Raw genomic sequence first — 17084 nt, 5'->3', positions numbered from 1 at the left:
TAGTTGTAAATCACCCTGAGATAGGCATCTGTTAGGGAAACTTTCAGGCCAAAATAAGAATGTCATCATTGCAGCTTGTGTTGGCAGCCCTGGGTGCCCTTTGGAGGCTGACCTCCAGCACCCTGGCTGTCAGCCAGTTCTCTGTGACCACAGTGTGGGACCAGAAACACCCAGGAAAGGAGATGCTGTCAGAGGTCTGGATAAGGACTGTGGCAACATAGGGGCAGGTGTCAGTGTCTGACTGGAGGCTGGGTGAAAGGGCCCCTGTTGGGAAAGTGTTTCTAGGAAGGACAGGGTCACCAGCCTGAGTCCAGTGTCAAGAAGAGGGTGCTTGTGACCAAAATATCTCAAGTGGAGATGCCTGGAAAGCCAAAAGGTCCATGTGGGCAATATGCTATCCAGATGGAAACCTCCCAGTGAGGCTGGCGGGGGTGAGGTTGTGCACGTCAGTTTGGCTACCTATTGGTTTTCCAAGGGACCATGGGCATGTAGGAACTCCAGTTCCTAAAGGCAGGAGCCATCCATGAGCTTAGAGATGATTTTAAATGAATGCGAAGTGGAACTTCGAGAGACCCACCTGCTGGTACCTGGCATGTGGTTGAGAGAGGGAGAAGGATGCCTCCATTTCCTCCACTTACATATGCTCTGATAAAATCCCAGTGCCAATTCGCAGGACTCTGAGAAGGAGAGGTGAAAATCACAGTATGCTCAGCCACGGTTCCTTTTAAATACTGCTGCATGTTTTGCAGCAAGCACACAGCATGGGACTTCATTACAGAAAACAAACCCAGGCCAGATCTGCCTGATTTTTCACATTCCAAGTCATTTGTCTACTTCGATTACTGGAAGAAATGAAATCAGGTGAAATAAATCTGACATGTGTGTTCATGAAGGCAGATCAGCAGAAGATGTTTTCATGCATTCAGCCTAATTATTGTATTTGCTGTGCTGCCCATCACCTTAAAGCTAGCATGTATTTCCCCCATGTATTTTCAGTCACTCTACCAGGGACCACTGTGTTCAGCAGCAGATAGCATTGCAGTGCCAGCACTGCTCCCTAAGCCTAAATCAGCACAGCAACGTTGTACATGGATTACCACGTGCACATGAGCAGACCCACCAGCAGCAGCTGGGGCTATTGCAGAAAACAGCTGCCAACAAGCATGTTGTATAGCTTGCAGAATTTTTATGGCAGAAGATGACAAATGGAAAGAAGGGGCCCAGCTTGCCTCTCAGAATCTAGGTTGAGCTTGCAGGTTATCACTTAAAAAAAAATAAAAATCTTTTATTCCTGACCCGCTTGATGCAAAATTCCTTGTGTGACCCTGAGCAGAGAATGGTTTAATATAGCCTGAGTTTCAGGCTGGAATAGTGCTTTGAAAAAAAAAAAACCAACCACACAATGCTGCCAGATCCTTTCTTGAAATGAAAGCCTGGTTTTGCCAAGTCTTAATGCTGACTCAGTAAATGTATGCTTTTTTTTTTTTTTTTTTTTAGGACTTCATCTTTTTGCATTTTCTTTTAATATATCTGTTTGCAAAGTTGAGTCAAAAGGCTAAAACAGCTTGGTTTCTGAAGCTCTCCCTTCAAGCAACAACAACAACACAAATCTAACTAGTCAGTTTTAAATCACAGCATTTGAATAATTCAAATAATGCACTTTTTCCCCTTCTATGTTCCTTCTTGACAGGAAATAGAATGTCTGTGTTTCTTTAAAAAAAGATAAAATCAAATATCATTGTGTCTTGTCTTTGGGACTACAGTCTTATGGGTGGGGTAATTTATTCCCTGGTACCACCGAGCACAGTCTCATATCTATGGAAGGAACCATAATGCCAGAAGTGCTGAACTCTGCCATCACCAGCTTGTGATGAGAGGCCACCAATGGGAGGTCAATGCTGATGCTGTAACCCCTTCTAGGACATTATTACCTCTGATTATATTTCACCAATGCCAAAACGAGCTTTTTACTTATATCCCTGTAAGCTGGCATTTGCAGTTTGTCTCTAGTCAGCAAAAGCCTTAATGTATATTTAAACAGCTGTAGAATTAGATCTTGAGTGAGCAATATTTAATATTCTTAGGACAGCTTAAGAACCTGATCCAAACAAAACTGCAGGCAGTGCAAAGTTTTTATTGATTTCAGTGGTCTTTGAATCAGACTCCAGAGACTACCAAACTGTTTCCAGCTATTATCACTTAGAATCTATGGAAAAAAGAAATGCAGGAGGCAGCAAGGATTCATTAAATTATCATGTAATGAAGCTCATTTTTCTCAGAATATTTGCAAATATACATATGTATGCCACACCATCCCTAAGACGTTGGCAGAGATCTTTCAAGGCTGTCTCAAAAATATTTTACCTTGTCTTTCTGTGTCAGTGGTGTGCTCAAAATCTCTGTTGACAAAGCATAGCAAATTCCTGACAACAGTCTTAAGGAGGCTGGCATATAAATAAAGATGTCTGAGAGGAGCCAAAAGCTATACTCTGATCTCTTTACACATCACATGTTCTGAGAGTGGCACCTTGGCTGCATAAATAATCCCTCTGGTGTCAGCTGAGTTTTAGAATATAAGGGAGTGGGGGAAAGAAATATCTAGCCCTAAGCTGGCAAAAGGCCTGCTGAAACGTAGGGATGGGAGAGAATGGGCAGGGGGAGGAATCATTTGCTAAATAGAACAAGGAAAAATGACCCAACAGGCATAATTATGAAACGTTTTGGATGTTCTTACAGGGAAGATGGTTTGCTGATCACTGTCTCTTCAAACGTGGTTGAGTGATTTGCTCTGCTGTTCTTCTGTAGCCTCCCTTCAGACTGTTTTATCTTCTTTTCTTTCTTTCCTTCTTTCTTTCCTTCTTTCTTTCTTTCGGGCATCTTTTTAGAATTGAGCTCAGGACTTCCCCTTCTTTTTGATGAAACTTCTCATCTGAAGAAAATAGAAACGGAGAGTGTGAAGGTAGTTGGACCATGGCCACCCCTGCACGTCAGCATGAACAAGGTATAGCATATACATATATATTTTTACATGTGTATGTCAGGGAGCCCCCTTATCACTTCATATTCAGAAGCTGCTGCTTTTCACCTTCAATTCAAGTCAACATTAATCTGTAAATGTCTTGCTTTTTAATCACCTCTCACCATCTCCTCATGCAAGTGAGGTTTGGTTTTCAGATTTAGAACTTCCTTCTTTGCCTTTTAAAATTTCAGAAGCCGCTGCTACAATGCTTGGTGTAGTTTTAATTTGGTTGTGAACACTTAGTCATCTAGGCAGCCCAGAGCTGTAAAAATATAACACTTAATATTATTAAAAAAAAAAAAAAAAGTTGTTTCTGTACACAAAGAGTTTGTGTTAACTCCCCTGGCACCTGATGTTAGTGGGTGTTTCATAAGTGGACTATTGCTGGGATGGCAAAACATCCATGTCCTGCTGCTTCTACCAGAGACCAGAGGACACCAGATCAGTGGCTCCTTGTATTCATGTGAGGCAAAATCCACTGTGCCTGTGCTGTGAAGTGCCTTCAGCTGATTCTGGATAGAGCCAGACTATGCAAAGGAGGCTTGTCCCTCAAAATTTATGAAAATTGCTGTTCTGAGCCATCGCACAGTTGTATGTGCTCTTGAATTTACCGAGATTCACCACTGGAAAGCACCAACTAGCAACCAAGCCCTCACATTACAGGCAGTGGGTTGTTGTGACCAACAAATAATTCTGAATTCTCGTGGTTTCTTCTTCAAGCACCACTTTCTGACCTCAGTCATAGTGAAATGTGTACACAGAGCTTATAAAGCTAAAACAAACAAACCACGGGTCTTTGAGCAGAGTGTTGAGCAGCCTCTGCAGATGCCTTCTGCAATGAAAGAGGGACTTGCTGTAAATGTTGGGTTGCCTGGGCTGAAATGCCATTGAGCATCACCTAGCACAAAGGCAGCAGCGCAAGTTAGATAGGATTGAACAGCAATCCTTGAACTGTGGCAAGGTTTTTCAGCTGAGAATGTGGCCTTCTTAAAGCTGCTTTGGTTGTGGTAGTTAACTAGCTACCGAGTCCAGCAGCAAACAGGTTTTAATGAGTGCTCACCGTGTCTAGTGTCTGGCAAAAAAAATGAAGCTGTAACAGATCTATACCACACCACCAATTTCTATTCTACTAAGTCCTGTTTATTCCACACTTTTGTGTCCCCTGAAATATTATGCTTAAACAAAACCAGTGAAGCACTTACAAAGCTGCTTCATTTGCTCTATTTCTGAAAATAAAGCAATGATTTCCATGTCTATTGTGGAGTCTCAACTTTCATTCCCTCTCTTCCTATTGCTAATTATTATTTTTTCAAGCAAAGTGCTTTGGGGCTGGAATTTGTCAGGCCTAATAATCCACCCAGAGGAGAATTAACAAGAAATTGGGTAAATTGGATTCAGCAGTTAATTAATTTGATTGTCCGCTACAGCAAACTCCATCTCATGGGAATGATGAATGGATGTGTCCAATCTCTTTTCCAGAGCTGTTTGGTACAGTGGATGTGTCTGTCCACCTACTAAATGATAAAAGTCAATTTCAACATGCATCTTATGCCCTTTGGTACTGGTGGACTTCTTAATTTCCAGAAGAGATAGACTTAAGTGTTGCAGCTGTTAATGTATTTCTGATTTTCCTTTTTGCAAGCATTTTCGTGGAATAAATGTCTCCTATCCTCACTGCTCCATGTGTGTGTATGTGTGTATATACATATATATATAATATAAAGCCAAATATTTATAATTACAATTTCTGAAATCTTTGGACCCTAATCATTATTAGTCCAGATGTATTTATTACTGAAAAAGAAAGAATTATGATACAGCTCAAATTGTTTCTACCCCTTTCACTGGTGTTATGCTCACCCATCCTCTGTGCCCCTTTATGCTGGTAGTGGGGAGAAGGGGTGCTATGGTAAGTACTTTAGCAGGGGGGATGCGATATTCATGTTGATGGTTTCTTCCTTGTTCTAGGATCTGCTGGGGGCCTTCATTGTGTTTTTGCTAACACAGTTTTACACCTTGCTCTTTCTTCACTGATCTGCAGCTTCACATTGCATCCAAATTTACTGTATGTGGTGGCTTTTACACGTGCTACTACTTTGTCTCTGTTCTCTTCATTACCCCTAAACCCAGTTTTGTCCAGCTCCAGGTTTCCAAGTGCATTTCTTTAACTGGCCATTGGTGGGTTGTTTATAACCAGGGGGTCTCCAGCACCAGCCTGCGCCCCTTCTGTTATCATCCCATGCCTGCGCTCCTCCTCACCACGTCCTGTGCCTCCACCTCGCAAGGCCTCTGTTTCCATACCAGGCCTGTATTGCTTTATACTACATCATTATGGTAGCCATAAATATCTCTTTCTACAACGAATGACTGCTTGTCTTACTGTTGTCTGTATAAAATGATTGTTGCTACAGCTAGGTGTAGTAAAACAAAGAGCAGGCAGGTCAGGAAAGGTCCAGACAGGGGAAGCCTGACAAGCTTCAATATTGAGGCCTTGCACACTGTTCAAAACTTGTGTCCCACTGACTCTTCTCTTTACTACATGGGTCAGAGAGGACATACTCTGGGAAACCCAACTACTGTAGCCCAGTAAGGCTGTCATAAAGCCTGGTACTGACAGGGGCAAAGTCTAATAACATTGAGCAACAGCATTTTATAAAATACATGTGATACCGGGAGTCAAAGGTTTGCTTCAAGGATATAAGCAAGACAAGATTTATTGGGAGTTGTATCTTTCATTAGACCAAATGGCAGTTGACCTGGAGAAGGTCTAGTGTATCTGACAGCTTAAAGTTGATTTTTTTTTCTGCTTTGTTTCTTTTTCCAAACATATTGTTCTAATAAAAAAAAAATATATAAAAAAAAATCAGCTTCTGTTTGCAGACTTTATCTCAAATAAAAATAACACATAATCATACATACAGGTCTTACCACGATGATGTCTGTTCATAATTGTTAGTTATCACATAGAAATTGTTATATAAATCACCTAGTGAGAAGGAAGTGATTTTCATGATTAGATTTTCAAGCATGTTGGCAAGTGTAGGTGATTCATTGATTCTTCACAAGTCTCCAGCCAGTGGGTTTAATACACATTAAATCCACTGTTTGGCTAAGAAGTGAGCATTGACAAATCGGCAGAGACAAAAGATCATGATTCTTGCTCTTGGTAAAAAGTTTGATGTGGAGCAAAGCATGAACCTTTCAGAACAGAAGGAATGGAAATGTTCAGTACAAGAATGGTATTGCTGTGTTTCATGCAACTATTTTAGTATTCTGTATGTGTACTTAATATTCAGTTAGCTTTGCAAACCAAAGCTAGTGTCATCATTATCTAACACTGTACAAATCTGCCTTCAATTCTAGTATCAGGGAGTGTAATTGAATTTAAAGTAAATATTTGGGAAGAGTAAAGCAAATCTAAGACCTCAATTATAAAAAAGAAAAAAAGGCATCTAGTATTCTATGTATATATATATATGAGCTTATTCATCCTACTTCTGTCAAACCCATTTAATTCAATTCTCCAGTGTTTTCCCTCTCTGGAAAAAGTAAAATTCTGCTTTAGTGGTGAAAGTGATATGACACATTGCTATTTTATAGTGCCAGAAGAACTGGAGTTGGAAAATTGGAGTGTCGTCAGGTATCTTAACACTTGATATGGACTTTTTTTCTCATTTCTAAACCTTTTAGGATGACTTTAGATTGCAATTTTAAGCCAGAAGATCATTTATTTCAAATGTAAGTTTGACTCTCAGATAGTCACTTGAAATCAGCATCTCAGATTTTTCAGAAATACGTAATAAAAAAATGATAGAATTGGAAGTTTCATTAACACTATGCTGTATTTAGTCTTCTAATAAGTTCCTCACTGAGTGCTCTTACTTTATAAATGAAAATAAAACTTTAATACCTGCCAACCTGGTACAACATCTGAATACCCAGCTGCTATCTGTATGCTTCACTCATCATTGCAGGCAATAAGAATTCTGGAAACATGAGGTTTCTTTATTCCATGGAAAAATAAAGTACATTACAGCTCTCATTCTTGCAGCAGTAGTGTATAGAGACTCCATAATGCAGTCAGGTTTTAGATCTTTGATATTCTAATGAACTAGCAAAATGAACTGTAGAAGGTACCATGTGGTTTTGTGTAATTATGAATTTTTTTGTTCCTTCTCAATGACAATTACACTTCAGGAGTTGAATTAGGAGAGGAATGGGGTTATATGTATAGATTAGCGACATTAAGGAACAATAGGAACTTCTATAGATGCTTAGAAACGCTAATAGTTTGAAGTAATGAGATACTACTTTATTCTGTGATTGGAGTTCATTTTAAGTCTGGATCTTTGGTGCCATTGCAAATGTATGTTTAATAGTCTGAGCTAATCAGCTGTGTGAGAGCTGAATTCAGTGATAATTCAGGTGTGCTGCACTGTGGCAGAAACTCTTTTACACAAAGAAGCATTTGCCTTTTCAGATACGTTCAGACGCTAGAGGAGATCTGGGTCAAGTCGAGCAGTCCCAAGCCCCATGTGGCATTTGCATGCAGTCACATTTCCTCAGGGGGCCAGGAGAGGTGGGGGCCTTGGGCTGCTGGCTCAGCATCCGGGGAGCAGGACAAGGCCAAGGAGCCGACTGCAGCAGTGTCTGCTCTTCACGTGTGATCAGCCACCAGAGCTGCCGCTGCTTCTGGCAGGGTGCAAGCAAAGCAAGTTTGCTTGCTTGAAGGTTGAAACCCTTGTAGGATGACCCAAACAAGGGCTGATGCAGAACCGAGTGCCCAGGAATGGTTTCTTAAAAGGCTGTAACCTCCTGCGGTTGCAGCAGCGTCTTTCCATTTTCCACCAAGGTTTTCCATTCCTTTCCATTTCCCACCAAGCATTTGAACCTCTCTGGTTATGAGAATCTCAGTGTGAGACTCATGCATCAGATTCCACGTAGTGACAGACCCAACTAGGTGAAATTGTCTGATGTGATCGTGAGAACTGCAGGAGGTTTGGACCTTTGGGGGATTCCCAGCTTCAGGGCAGCCCTGAGGGCCTTTGTCTTTCTCTTTGTCAACGTGGGGAAATTGGGCAGGAGGAGAAGAACATAAGGACTGAAAAATATTAATGTGGACAGGAACTTTTCAAGTTATGAAACAAGTTAGTGTCCTAAACAAGCATCGGTTAACTTGATTTAGCTAGTGAAATGCAGTTGCTTAATCTTGCTTGGCTGGAATGCTATTTAATTAGTATCCAGTGTTAAAACAAAGGTGTGATTTTGCATAGCCTTTGGAAATGCCATTGCTTAGTGCATTATTCTTTCTGCTGTTAGAAATCAAAGCTATTAAAAGTTGACAATAATGACAGCTCTTTTGAAGAGTATAGGAGTGTACTGTGGCTACAAGGCTGTACCTTGAGGAAAGGTTGTGCTTTCATTACAGCTCATTTTTTTTCCTTTTGATTATCTCCACTTCATAGTTTCATCAGTAGCCCAGAAAAAAAACACCTGACGAATGAATATGTCTTTTTTTTTTTTTTCCTTTTTCAGATGCTTGCCAGAACTGTAGTTGTATTCAAGACTAAATAGATGGCTACAGTTCCATAAGTTGCTCCAGTCAGAAGCTGTCACTTTTCATTTTAAGTATTTTCTTTTTCCCTTAGGAAGAATGTGGAGAGAAATAAATGTCCAAAAATATCTTCCATTAAAAATAGTAAATGTGGCTTGGCAAATAAACATATAAGAATTATTACAGGAAAAAAAAAAAAAAAAAGAATAAAGAGGACAAAAAAAATCTCAGGATGGTCAATCCGTTAGCAGAAAGTTGTTCAGAATCATACCTGGCAGCTATGACATTTTGGATGCAGGAGCCTGCTGGACCAACTGTGCGTACACGGAAGAAATGTCTTGCAGTCTTAACAGAGTTCTGCAGAGAACTTCTGCAGAACTTCTTCTCTTCCCCTTGTAGTGTTTGCAGAATAGTCTCCGGCAACGTAATTCCAGTTGTGATTTTCTCAACTTTCAGAAAGTGTCCCCCTTTTTGTCTGTGATTGTTCTCAGACCTGAGAGAAGAGTCAGAAACATTTTAGCTACCCTCAGCCAGTGGATAGCCATAGGGGAGTGCAGAAGGAAGGATGAAGAAGACAGGTTTTGAAGTTTAAGGGCCAATCGTATGGCAAATTAATAGGTAAAAATGTGCCAGTTCTGTCTTGAACGACTTTGCTAGAGTTTAACCTCAAGGGTACTCTGAACCTGGTTTACTGATGCCTTGTACCTGTTCCAGCTGGACAGGTTAGCAGGAAGCACAGTGAGATCCGAATGACAGCTTTATATGTCTGTTCTGTCCAGGCATATGCAGCTGCTCACCCTCTGCAGCGATGCAAGAGGAAAATGAATGCATAACCTAAGCCATCATTCGGTTGTAATTCAGGTCTCATTTCCAGAAGGAATAGGAAAGTTAGCAATGACTGTTATGCCATTGTTCAATTCTTCTCTAAAAATATATGAGAAACCACAGTTTGGTAGGTTAAAAGGTTGCATTTACAAGCCTGGTCTCATCCATACACTGTTTGTTTATGCATTAGTATTACATTGTCCTTTTCTTTTCTTTTTTTTTCTTTTTTTTTTCTTTTCTGCATGGGAAGTTTATTCATGCTGGCATTTCTGCTGGATGTTGTTTGTTCAAGGCACAAAACCTTTAGGTCATGTTTGAACAGGTCACTAAGCTAGCTGTCCCGAGGCTTTAGATTTCTGATCCAGATCATTGAGTAGGCAAGGGGTTGACATCAAGCGGAAGCAGCAGCAGCAATGTTTAAACTTCCTGGGTTTTTCTGGTTTTGATAAAGGAGATTTTGTGTGGCTTGCAATTAATGGAGATCGCTTCAAATCCCTCTGGTTAAATTTGCAAAGCCCCTTTACATTCTTAGAGGGGTGTAAGAAAGCGATGTTCACCATAGTTTAGTGCTGTGAAACTTTCCCACTTCTACCTGCCTGGGATGTTTTGAAGACAGTGCTTTGCTTCCTCGGCATGATCACAGGTTTGGCAACCACTCCAGAGCCTGGCTGAGCTTTTTCCATGCTTCTTAGCACTGTGTACCAGTTTCTTGCTTCTGTTGCTCAGACTTCTCTGATTTTTATTTTTATTTTTTTTGGTCTGGATAAGGGAATCAAGTCATTAAATATTTTGAGAATTTTTATTGTGAAATGTATTTATCAGGGTATTAACATCTAACTTTTATCCGGTATTGGTGAATCAAGTTATTACACCTAGAAGTCTGACCTTTGGCCATCTTGTTAACACCTGCATCTAACATATTTCACTGTGCTTGTCTTTTACATAAAATACAGGGTGAAGAGAAAAAGGTACCTGAAAAGACCCTTCATGCCCCTGTGTCACCTTCCTCTGTACCTGATCACATGAAGTGCAACATCCTTAAAGCTCAAGTAGAAGCTGCTTTTAGAGTAGGCACCCAGGTAATCTGTGTTTGATGTTTCCAATTCCTAATTTTGGCATAGTTTACAGCAATTTTTCAAAACCATATTGTTCCTGAAGAAACACCTTATTTTATCAGGGTGACCACACTGACCTAGCTTTCTCTAGCTGCTCTACACTTTCTTCAGGTATGTCACCATGATCCATATGATGGAAACAAGAAATTTGTCCTAACTGATGAGATTAATACAGCTAAGAGAGGCTGTGGAAATAGGAGAGAAAGCCCCAGGAAATCTCCACATTTTGGTTCTCTCACTCTAGCTGTTGCTTACTTTGCAGCTGAGAAGCAGGAACCTCTGGGGTTTTCTGAGGCTGCCCACCACCCATGGAAACTATTGTTAAGGATGTTATAAAGATAATATTTATGCATCCAAATGCAGCTTTTATTTATTTATTTATTTATTATTTTTTAGGGTATTAACTTCAGATGTCTAATGTGAAATGTTAGCTACTCTATTGCTTTCTTACTTGTCTGAGTGCCTTTTACTAAATTTCAAGCTGCTATTTTCACTGCTTGGTCAGTGTTTAGACAGATCATGTTTTAAAAACACCACAGCAAGTTTTGCAATATTGTCATGCAACTGAAAACTCCTGCTGGATAGCAAGACTGTAACAAAATGATTTCCCAGTCAGAGGTACATCTAAGTGAAACCTAAAATCCTTGATTCTTTGCAAGTATAATTAGCAGACAGAAGATAATGCTATTTGTGCCAAAGGTAAAGCCAGACAGAATGCTTCAGGAACAAAAATAGAGACAGAAGGATTGATATGGCTTATCCCAAGCTCCTGTGGTATCCTTGTGCATACTATTCTCTTTGAATACAGATTATGTTGGTGTTGCCATTGCTTTGTTTCCTTTCACAATAACATAGCAGGTCAACTTGCCCTGCAAAGGATTTTGTTAACAATCATATTTGTGCATTTGTTGTTTCCTTCCCTGGCAGATCTTTCATCTGAGAACTAGATTACATCTGGTTTAGATAGACCTAAGGAAGTATCAAAATTTGGTTGCTCTGACTGCACTAGATTTCAAGAACAGAAACCATAAATCTGGCAGCATGTGAGGGAAGGAGGGGTTTTTTTGTTCCTTTTTTTTTTTTTTCTTCTTTTTCTTAAAGCAGTTCTATCACCTCTTTCTGAGTTCTGTGTTATACCAGCTGTGTTTTATGCAGCCTGTTTCTTGTCTGATTGCCCTTGGATTTGCCCTCTGTTTTTCCTGTAGGTCCTTTATCTATAGGAAGTCATGGTATATTTCTCACACTTGTATTTTCCCCCAAATTTGCTTAATGATCACGTTTGATTGGATAGTTAAAGACTGGAAGCTGTGCATGCCACTGCATTCAGAGTACAGCATTACCGAGGCAAGAAGAAAATGTGCTAAGCATATGCATCTCTCAATTCACCTGCCCTGCCTTAATTTTTACCCTGAGGTTTTCCAAGAGAACATCCCGGGTTGCTTTTTCATCATGCCATAACTGTGTTCTTCAGCTGCTGCTATGTTGTAAATAAGTTTTGGAGCAAGCTGAGCATCCCTTTTCTCCTTCTCCTTCACCTGTGTTGTTTTGCACAAGGCTCTAGCAGTCAGGTTGGATTAAGTACGTCTGTATGCTTGCCCCCTTGAGAAAAGCCTTATGATTTCAGGAGGAAGGAGGGGAAGGATGACTGCTACAGGATGGCACATCTTGTGTAAATATAATGGCATGCAGTTCAACTTGAAATCCCTCTAGCTTTCAGTGCTAAAGAAGCATGGTTTAAAGTGGTAGCCGGTAAGTTAGGATGTCACCTTGGTCTTGGAAATCCTCATTCAGCTCCCTGCTTAGCCACAAAATTGCCTGTGCTTCCAAGATGAGTTCACACCCCTCCTGTCACATGTGAGTTAGAATGATTACCCTTCCCAGCTGCACTGCAAAAATAAGTAGGCAGAGATGAGGCAGTGGTGAGCTGTTACAGTCAGATGCTGTAGCTAGACAAGTGCTGGGAATGATAGACAAAAGGGTAGACTGTGAAGGAGAGAGAAGAAACCTACCATCTATCACCTAGAAAGCAGGAGGGTAGAGGGGGCTACATGAAAGTCCCGATAAACCACCCTACCAGCATGCCATAAAATCATCCAGTAATCTCCTCTACTCCCCCCTCCATGAAAAACTAACTGGATACCAGTAGCTAAACCATTTCCCAGTGGCAATTCAGTCACCTTCAGGGAAAAGGGAGTGGGAATGGCATTACAGTGCCCAGAGACACTTGGAGCATCCTTTCGAGGGAGCAGCTAAGAAATAGTTTCTCCATGGCAGTCATTGAACTCCATGTATTCCTTCAGGGCTGTGATCATGCCCCTGTTTGACCATATCTGATACCTGTTGCTGCCCAGTACCTCTGGAGGACTAATCCTGCTGCCCTCTGCCCAGCACTGTCTTCTGACTCCTGTAAATCCTTGAGAAGTCCTGTCTTCTGGCCTTATTCTTAAAAGCATGCCCCTCCAATTTCTCGTCTCGTGTCTTCTGTATTGTCATATTTCAACATACAGGGCAGCCAGGGCAAGAAGTATATCTAGGTTCTACAAAGGACAATCTGTATTTCAGTTGCTGTAATGCAAGACAGGCCGATTTTCCTCATGTAGGGCATAGATCTTCATTTCACGGTACCACAAGAAGCTGAGGATTTGCTCCCCTCTACCTTGTAAAAGAAAGAAGAAAGAACCAGACTCTGTCTTATGCACACAATGTTTGAGATAAAATGTTTTCTTAATGGCTGGATAGAATATCTACTAATATATTTTTTGAACATCCCCAAAAGTCTGTGGTCTGACCCATCCTTTATGAAGTTTCACGAGGGCATCTTCATTATATATTTAGGTGTAAAAGTGTGAAAAAAATATTGGTGCACTGTAGGATCAGCCCCAAAATTGCCAAACTGTTGCTTGAAATATTTGTACCAGCTCTCTCTTCTAAGCAATGGGAATATTTTCAGTACCATATGCTACTAACATCAGGATGTGACAAGATTATAAAGGCATCTCCTGCATGTAGTAGAAGAAAATGTTCCTTGTTAATACTGAGAATGGAGTAAATGTTTGTGAGTGGAAAATAAAAACAGAGGCAGGAAATTTTATGTAGTTTTCTTTCTTTTTGGCAACTAGACATCAACACAAGAGAGAGCCTTAGAAATTAACGATTCCAATACTCATGGTCTCAAATATAAAAACAGGGAAAATTATGCAATACATTTGAAAATACTGCAAGATGGTCTTTGCAGTGCCTCATTTCAGAATTATGGTGAAGAGCTGTTTATCACATTCCTAGGGGGCAATGCACCATCTCCCATGGCAATAGTGCTGACTTAGAGACTGAAAATTTGTAAGTTTATGGTGCCAATCACTGAGCCCCGCATGTGGTTCAGAGTTATGGAGCAGCAGGAAACTAACGGGAGCGAGTTTGTTTATTTGGTGAAGATGGAAATATTTATGTGCCGTTCTGCTAGCTGGAGAATCAAACTACAGCGTGCATGGGGATGCTTGGAACCGAATCCAGGAGCACACTGCTGCAGACACCACAGGTGAGAAACGAGAGGAACCCACACGTGACTGTGGGAATCTACCGTTCGCACGGGGCATGCCATGCTGTAGGTATCTCTAGGTCTGGAGCAAACCAGTAGCATTTCACAACACACCCTTCAAACTGTGCCACGGGGGTCTGCCACCTTCCAGCTGACAGACTGCATATCACAGTTCCCACATAATTAAGCTCCAGGGGAGCACTAAACACTGCAAAGCGCCTGACATTTTTACTTTTTTTTTCATACTTGTTTTTTTTCCATTTATTCCAGACTTCATTTGAGGGCGAGTGGTATAAAGCAGCAATAAGGAGCTGCCAGAATACAAAAGACCAGCTCTCCCTGGCATTTAAAACCCCTTTGCAGCTTGCATGAGTCAGTGCTGATATGCTGTGGTTGATCAGATGACTTGTTAGTATCACAAAGAGTCCCTTTTGCCAAATGGTTCATGGTCCAACTGATGGGCAAAAGATACCAGCAGGTTTTAGTTGCTATTTATACCCACTTGGGCTCTGGGCAAATCCTAATTATCCTTGGAATTAAGCACAGGCTCTTGATCAAATGTTCAACTATCTCAGCAGGGCTTTTTCTTTTGGCAGAGAATGTGTGTTGTGTTTCAGTTGTTCGTCTTCTGCAAGTGGTGTTTGTATTCTCCACCTGTTACCCAGGCTTTCCAAAATCCTTGTGTTGGTGTAAGTCTAGCAGGTTATCATCGTGAAGGACTTGAGCTCCTGTTTCTCAGAGATTTCTACCACAGCTGGTTTTTGCATGCCTTGCATCCTCCTCTGCAGACAAGGAAGGCCAAGCTAATTTTTAAGACACGTTTTTACAGTGCAGTTGTGGAAGACAAAAACAGAGGTGACATTGCCCCTTCCATACAAAGCTGTTCTTCACTGAGCACTGTGGGTTGCTTTCTGAGAGAAAACTGGTGGGAAAAGGTAGTTTGGATATGTGGAGTTTATATTTATAGAGAACGTGCAGAATCCTACTCCCATCAGCACAACAAGAGCTTCCTGGCTTACTGCTCAAAGCAGTACTGACCGCAGGAGCTGGGCTCTAGGCTTCCCTCCCAGCTCTTCCTCAGGTTGTTTGCTCTGCCTTTTCTTTGGGATTTCCTCCTCCTGTTCTCACACACAGTACTACTGGCCAATGCCCTACATCTCTGCTCCTGCTTTATCAGCCCCAAGGGAAACTCTTGGCCAAGGTGGGGTATCCTTGGGTTCAGCCAGGTTTGGGTTCTTCAGCAGTTGATTCCCCTGCCTTAATTCTCTGTCAGGAAAGGGATATTTACATTGAACAAAGGGACAGTCAATCCTCTGGCCCCTTTCACACACCACCTTTCTTCACAAGCTTATACACATGTAAATTTTTAGGTCAGCATCGATAGCCATCTCTTTTTTTCCTCCGTGTCCTAGAAACAGGTACAGACCGATGATAATGTAGTTTTGCCTTAAGTTTTGCAAATACATGAAGAAGTGCAGGTTGCTTGTGCTGTCTCAGGTTCCATCATGCAGAAAATGTCTCGGGACGTGTGTGGGTACAGGTGTCACCCTGCAGCCTATACGCTCCGCGTAGATGCAAGCCTTGGCTACAAATGTAAATGAGACTGGGACCTATGCATTATTTATGGCAGAAAGGGTGCATAAGTGAGGTGACTCACGGTGCTAGTCTTCCCTGGCTACATTTTTGATGATTCTTTTCCATTTTCATTGTGCTTTGCCCTTTAAGGAAAGATGTAAGTGTAAGGCCTTGTCAGCGTGAAAGTCTGGGTGTGTTTGCCCTGTGCTCCTAGAAAAAATTCACTGTCTTTATATAAGCTGAGTCTTTGGAGCTTTATTCACGTAAGGGGATCTGGATTCCAGCCCTAATCAGGTCATGAATGAAAATAGAGTAGGTAAGGGGGAGACACTTGAGGATTTATAATCTTGGGCGATCTTTCTTATAATAGGACTTAAACAAATTCTTCTGGGTTCCCAGAGGAGTTCTCAGCTTTCACTAGATGTTGACTTAAGTACGTCGAAACCATCAGCTTTTCCAACATTTTAACCTCTTTCCATCACAAGTTAGATCTTGTTTGCTTCCCTCTCCTTCCTCCCTCCCTCTGCTCATCCTTATTCATGGCACAGAGCAGCCCCACGATTTGTCAGTCTTTGTGTGGAGATCAGGACCAGGATCATGTGCGTGCAGCAGGTCACAGCTGAGGTGTTCACGCTGTGGGGGAAGCTTGTGCAGCTCCTGATGTACGCGGTGCCTCGCCGAAGCCCTTGCTGTTAGTCACCCAGGTGGATGAGCAATAAACTCTCCGGCAGATTTCAGGCTAAGTAAAGAGAAGCAACTGCGCTGGGACTCTCAGCTCGAACAACAGCCAGTGCACATCATGTTGCTGATAATTGTTCATAACAATGGAATTTAAAAATGGCTCGGCTTCACATTCCCTGCCTTCAGTCTCTGAAGGGAAACAGGTTTGCTCAGCTTTAAAAGCAAGGCTACAGGAAAGAAAAGGTGTCAGGGGTATAAAAATACACGTTTTTGAATGCGTGTCGGCCAGGATGACCAATATATGATACACGGAAGCTCACTGTAAGTGTGTCAGCCATGTTACCTCAAAGATAGAGGAAAAGATGCCTCAGCTTTGCTGAGGAGGGCAGGGAGGATTTAAATAAACAGGATGTCTGAAAGAGGGAAATCTTTAATTTATTCCCCGGGATGCTGGAGGCAAATGCAGCAGCAGTGTCACAAGACTGTGACAACACGTTGAGATGTGGGTTACGTCTTCTCGCTGGCACGTCTGTTAGTGCCAGTACGTGATCAGACGAGTGCTGTTAATTGTGGTGATGTGCTGGAGCCCTGCCATAGCCCGGGAGATGTGTGGTGCTAGGCACTGCTCAGGGGGAAAAAAAACAAAATAAAACAAAACACAAAAATCAGTGGTCCATTCCCAAGAGACTTAAACATTGTGTTTTTCTGCCTGAAATGATTCGTTTGACATATTAAATCACCAAGGTAGTTTTACCTTGGCAGGATGTTTTTCCCAGTGAT

General features: G+C 41.5%; 1 protein-coding gene across 8 annotated transcripts in view; it reads left to right on the top strand.

The window, feature by feature from the left end:
• Positions 1 to 17084, top strand: part of EPB41L4B (erythrocyte membrane protein band 4.1 like 4B) — a 169372-nt gene that overhangs the window by 99941 nt on the left and 52347 nt on the right. For 7 of the 8 annotated variants that reach the window (XR_014689205.1, XM_084508190.1, XM_084508187.1 and 4 more), the window contains exons 17-19: positions 2886 to 3001; positions 10352 to 10477; positions 13974 to 14048. Coding sequence is in view for 7 of the 8 variants with exons in the window: in XM_084508190.1 (XP_084364316.1) it covers positions 2886 to 3001; positions 10352 to 10477; positions 13974 to 14048 (317 nt within the window). In the remaining variant the exon portion in view is untranslated. The remainder of the gene's footprint in view (positions 1 to 2885; positions 3002 to 10351; positions 10478 to 13973; positions 14049 to 17084) is intronic. The other variant, XM_084508188.1, reaches the window with a different exon arrangement.

The sequence above is a fragment of the Aythya ferina genome (genome assembly GCF_964211825.1).
Source record: "Aythya ferina genome assembly, chromosome: 2".
Lineage (NCBI taxonomy): Eukaryota > Metazoa > Chordata > Aves > Anseriformes > Anatidae > Aythya > Aythya ferina.
Note: the sequence above shows the minus strand (reverse complement) of the source record. Positions and strands in the feature narration are given on the sequence as shown.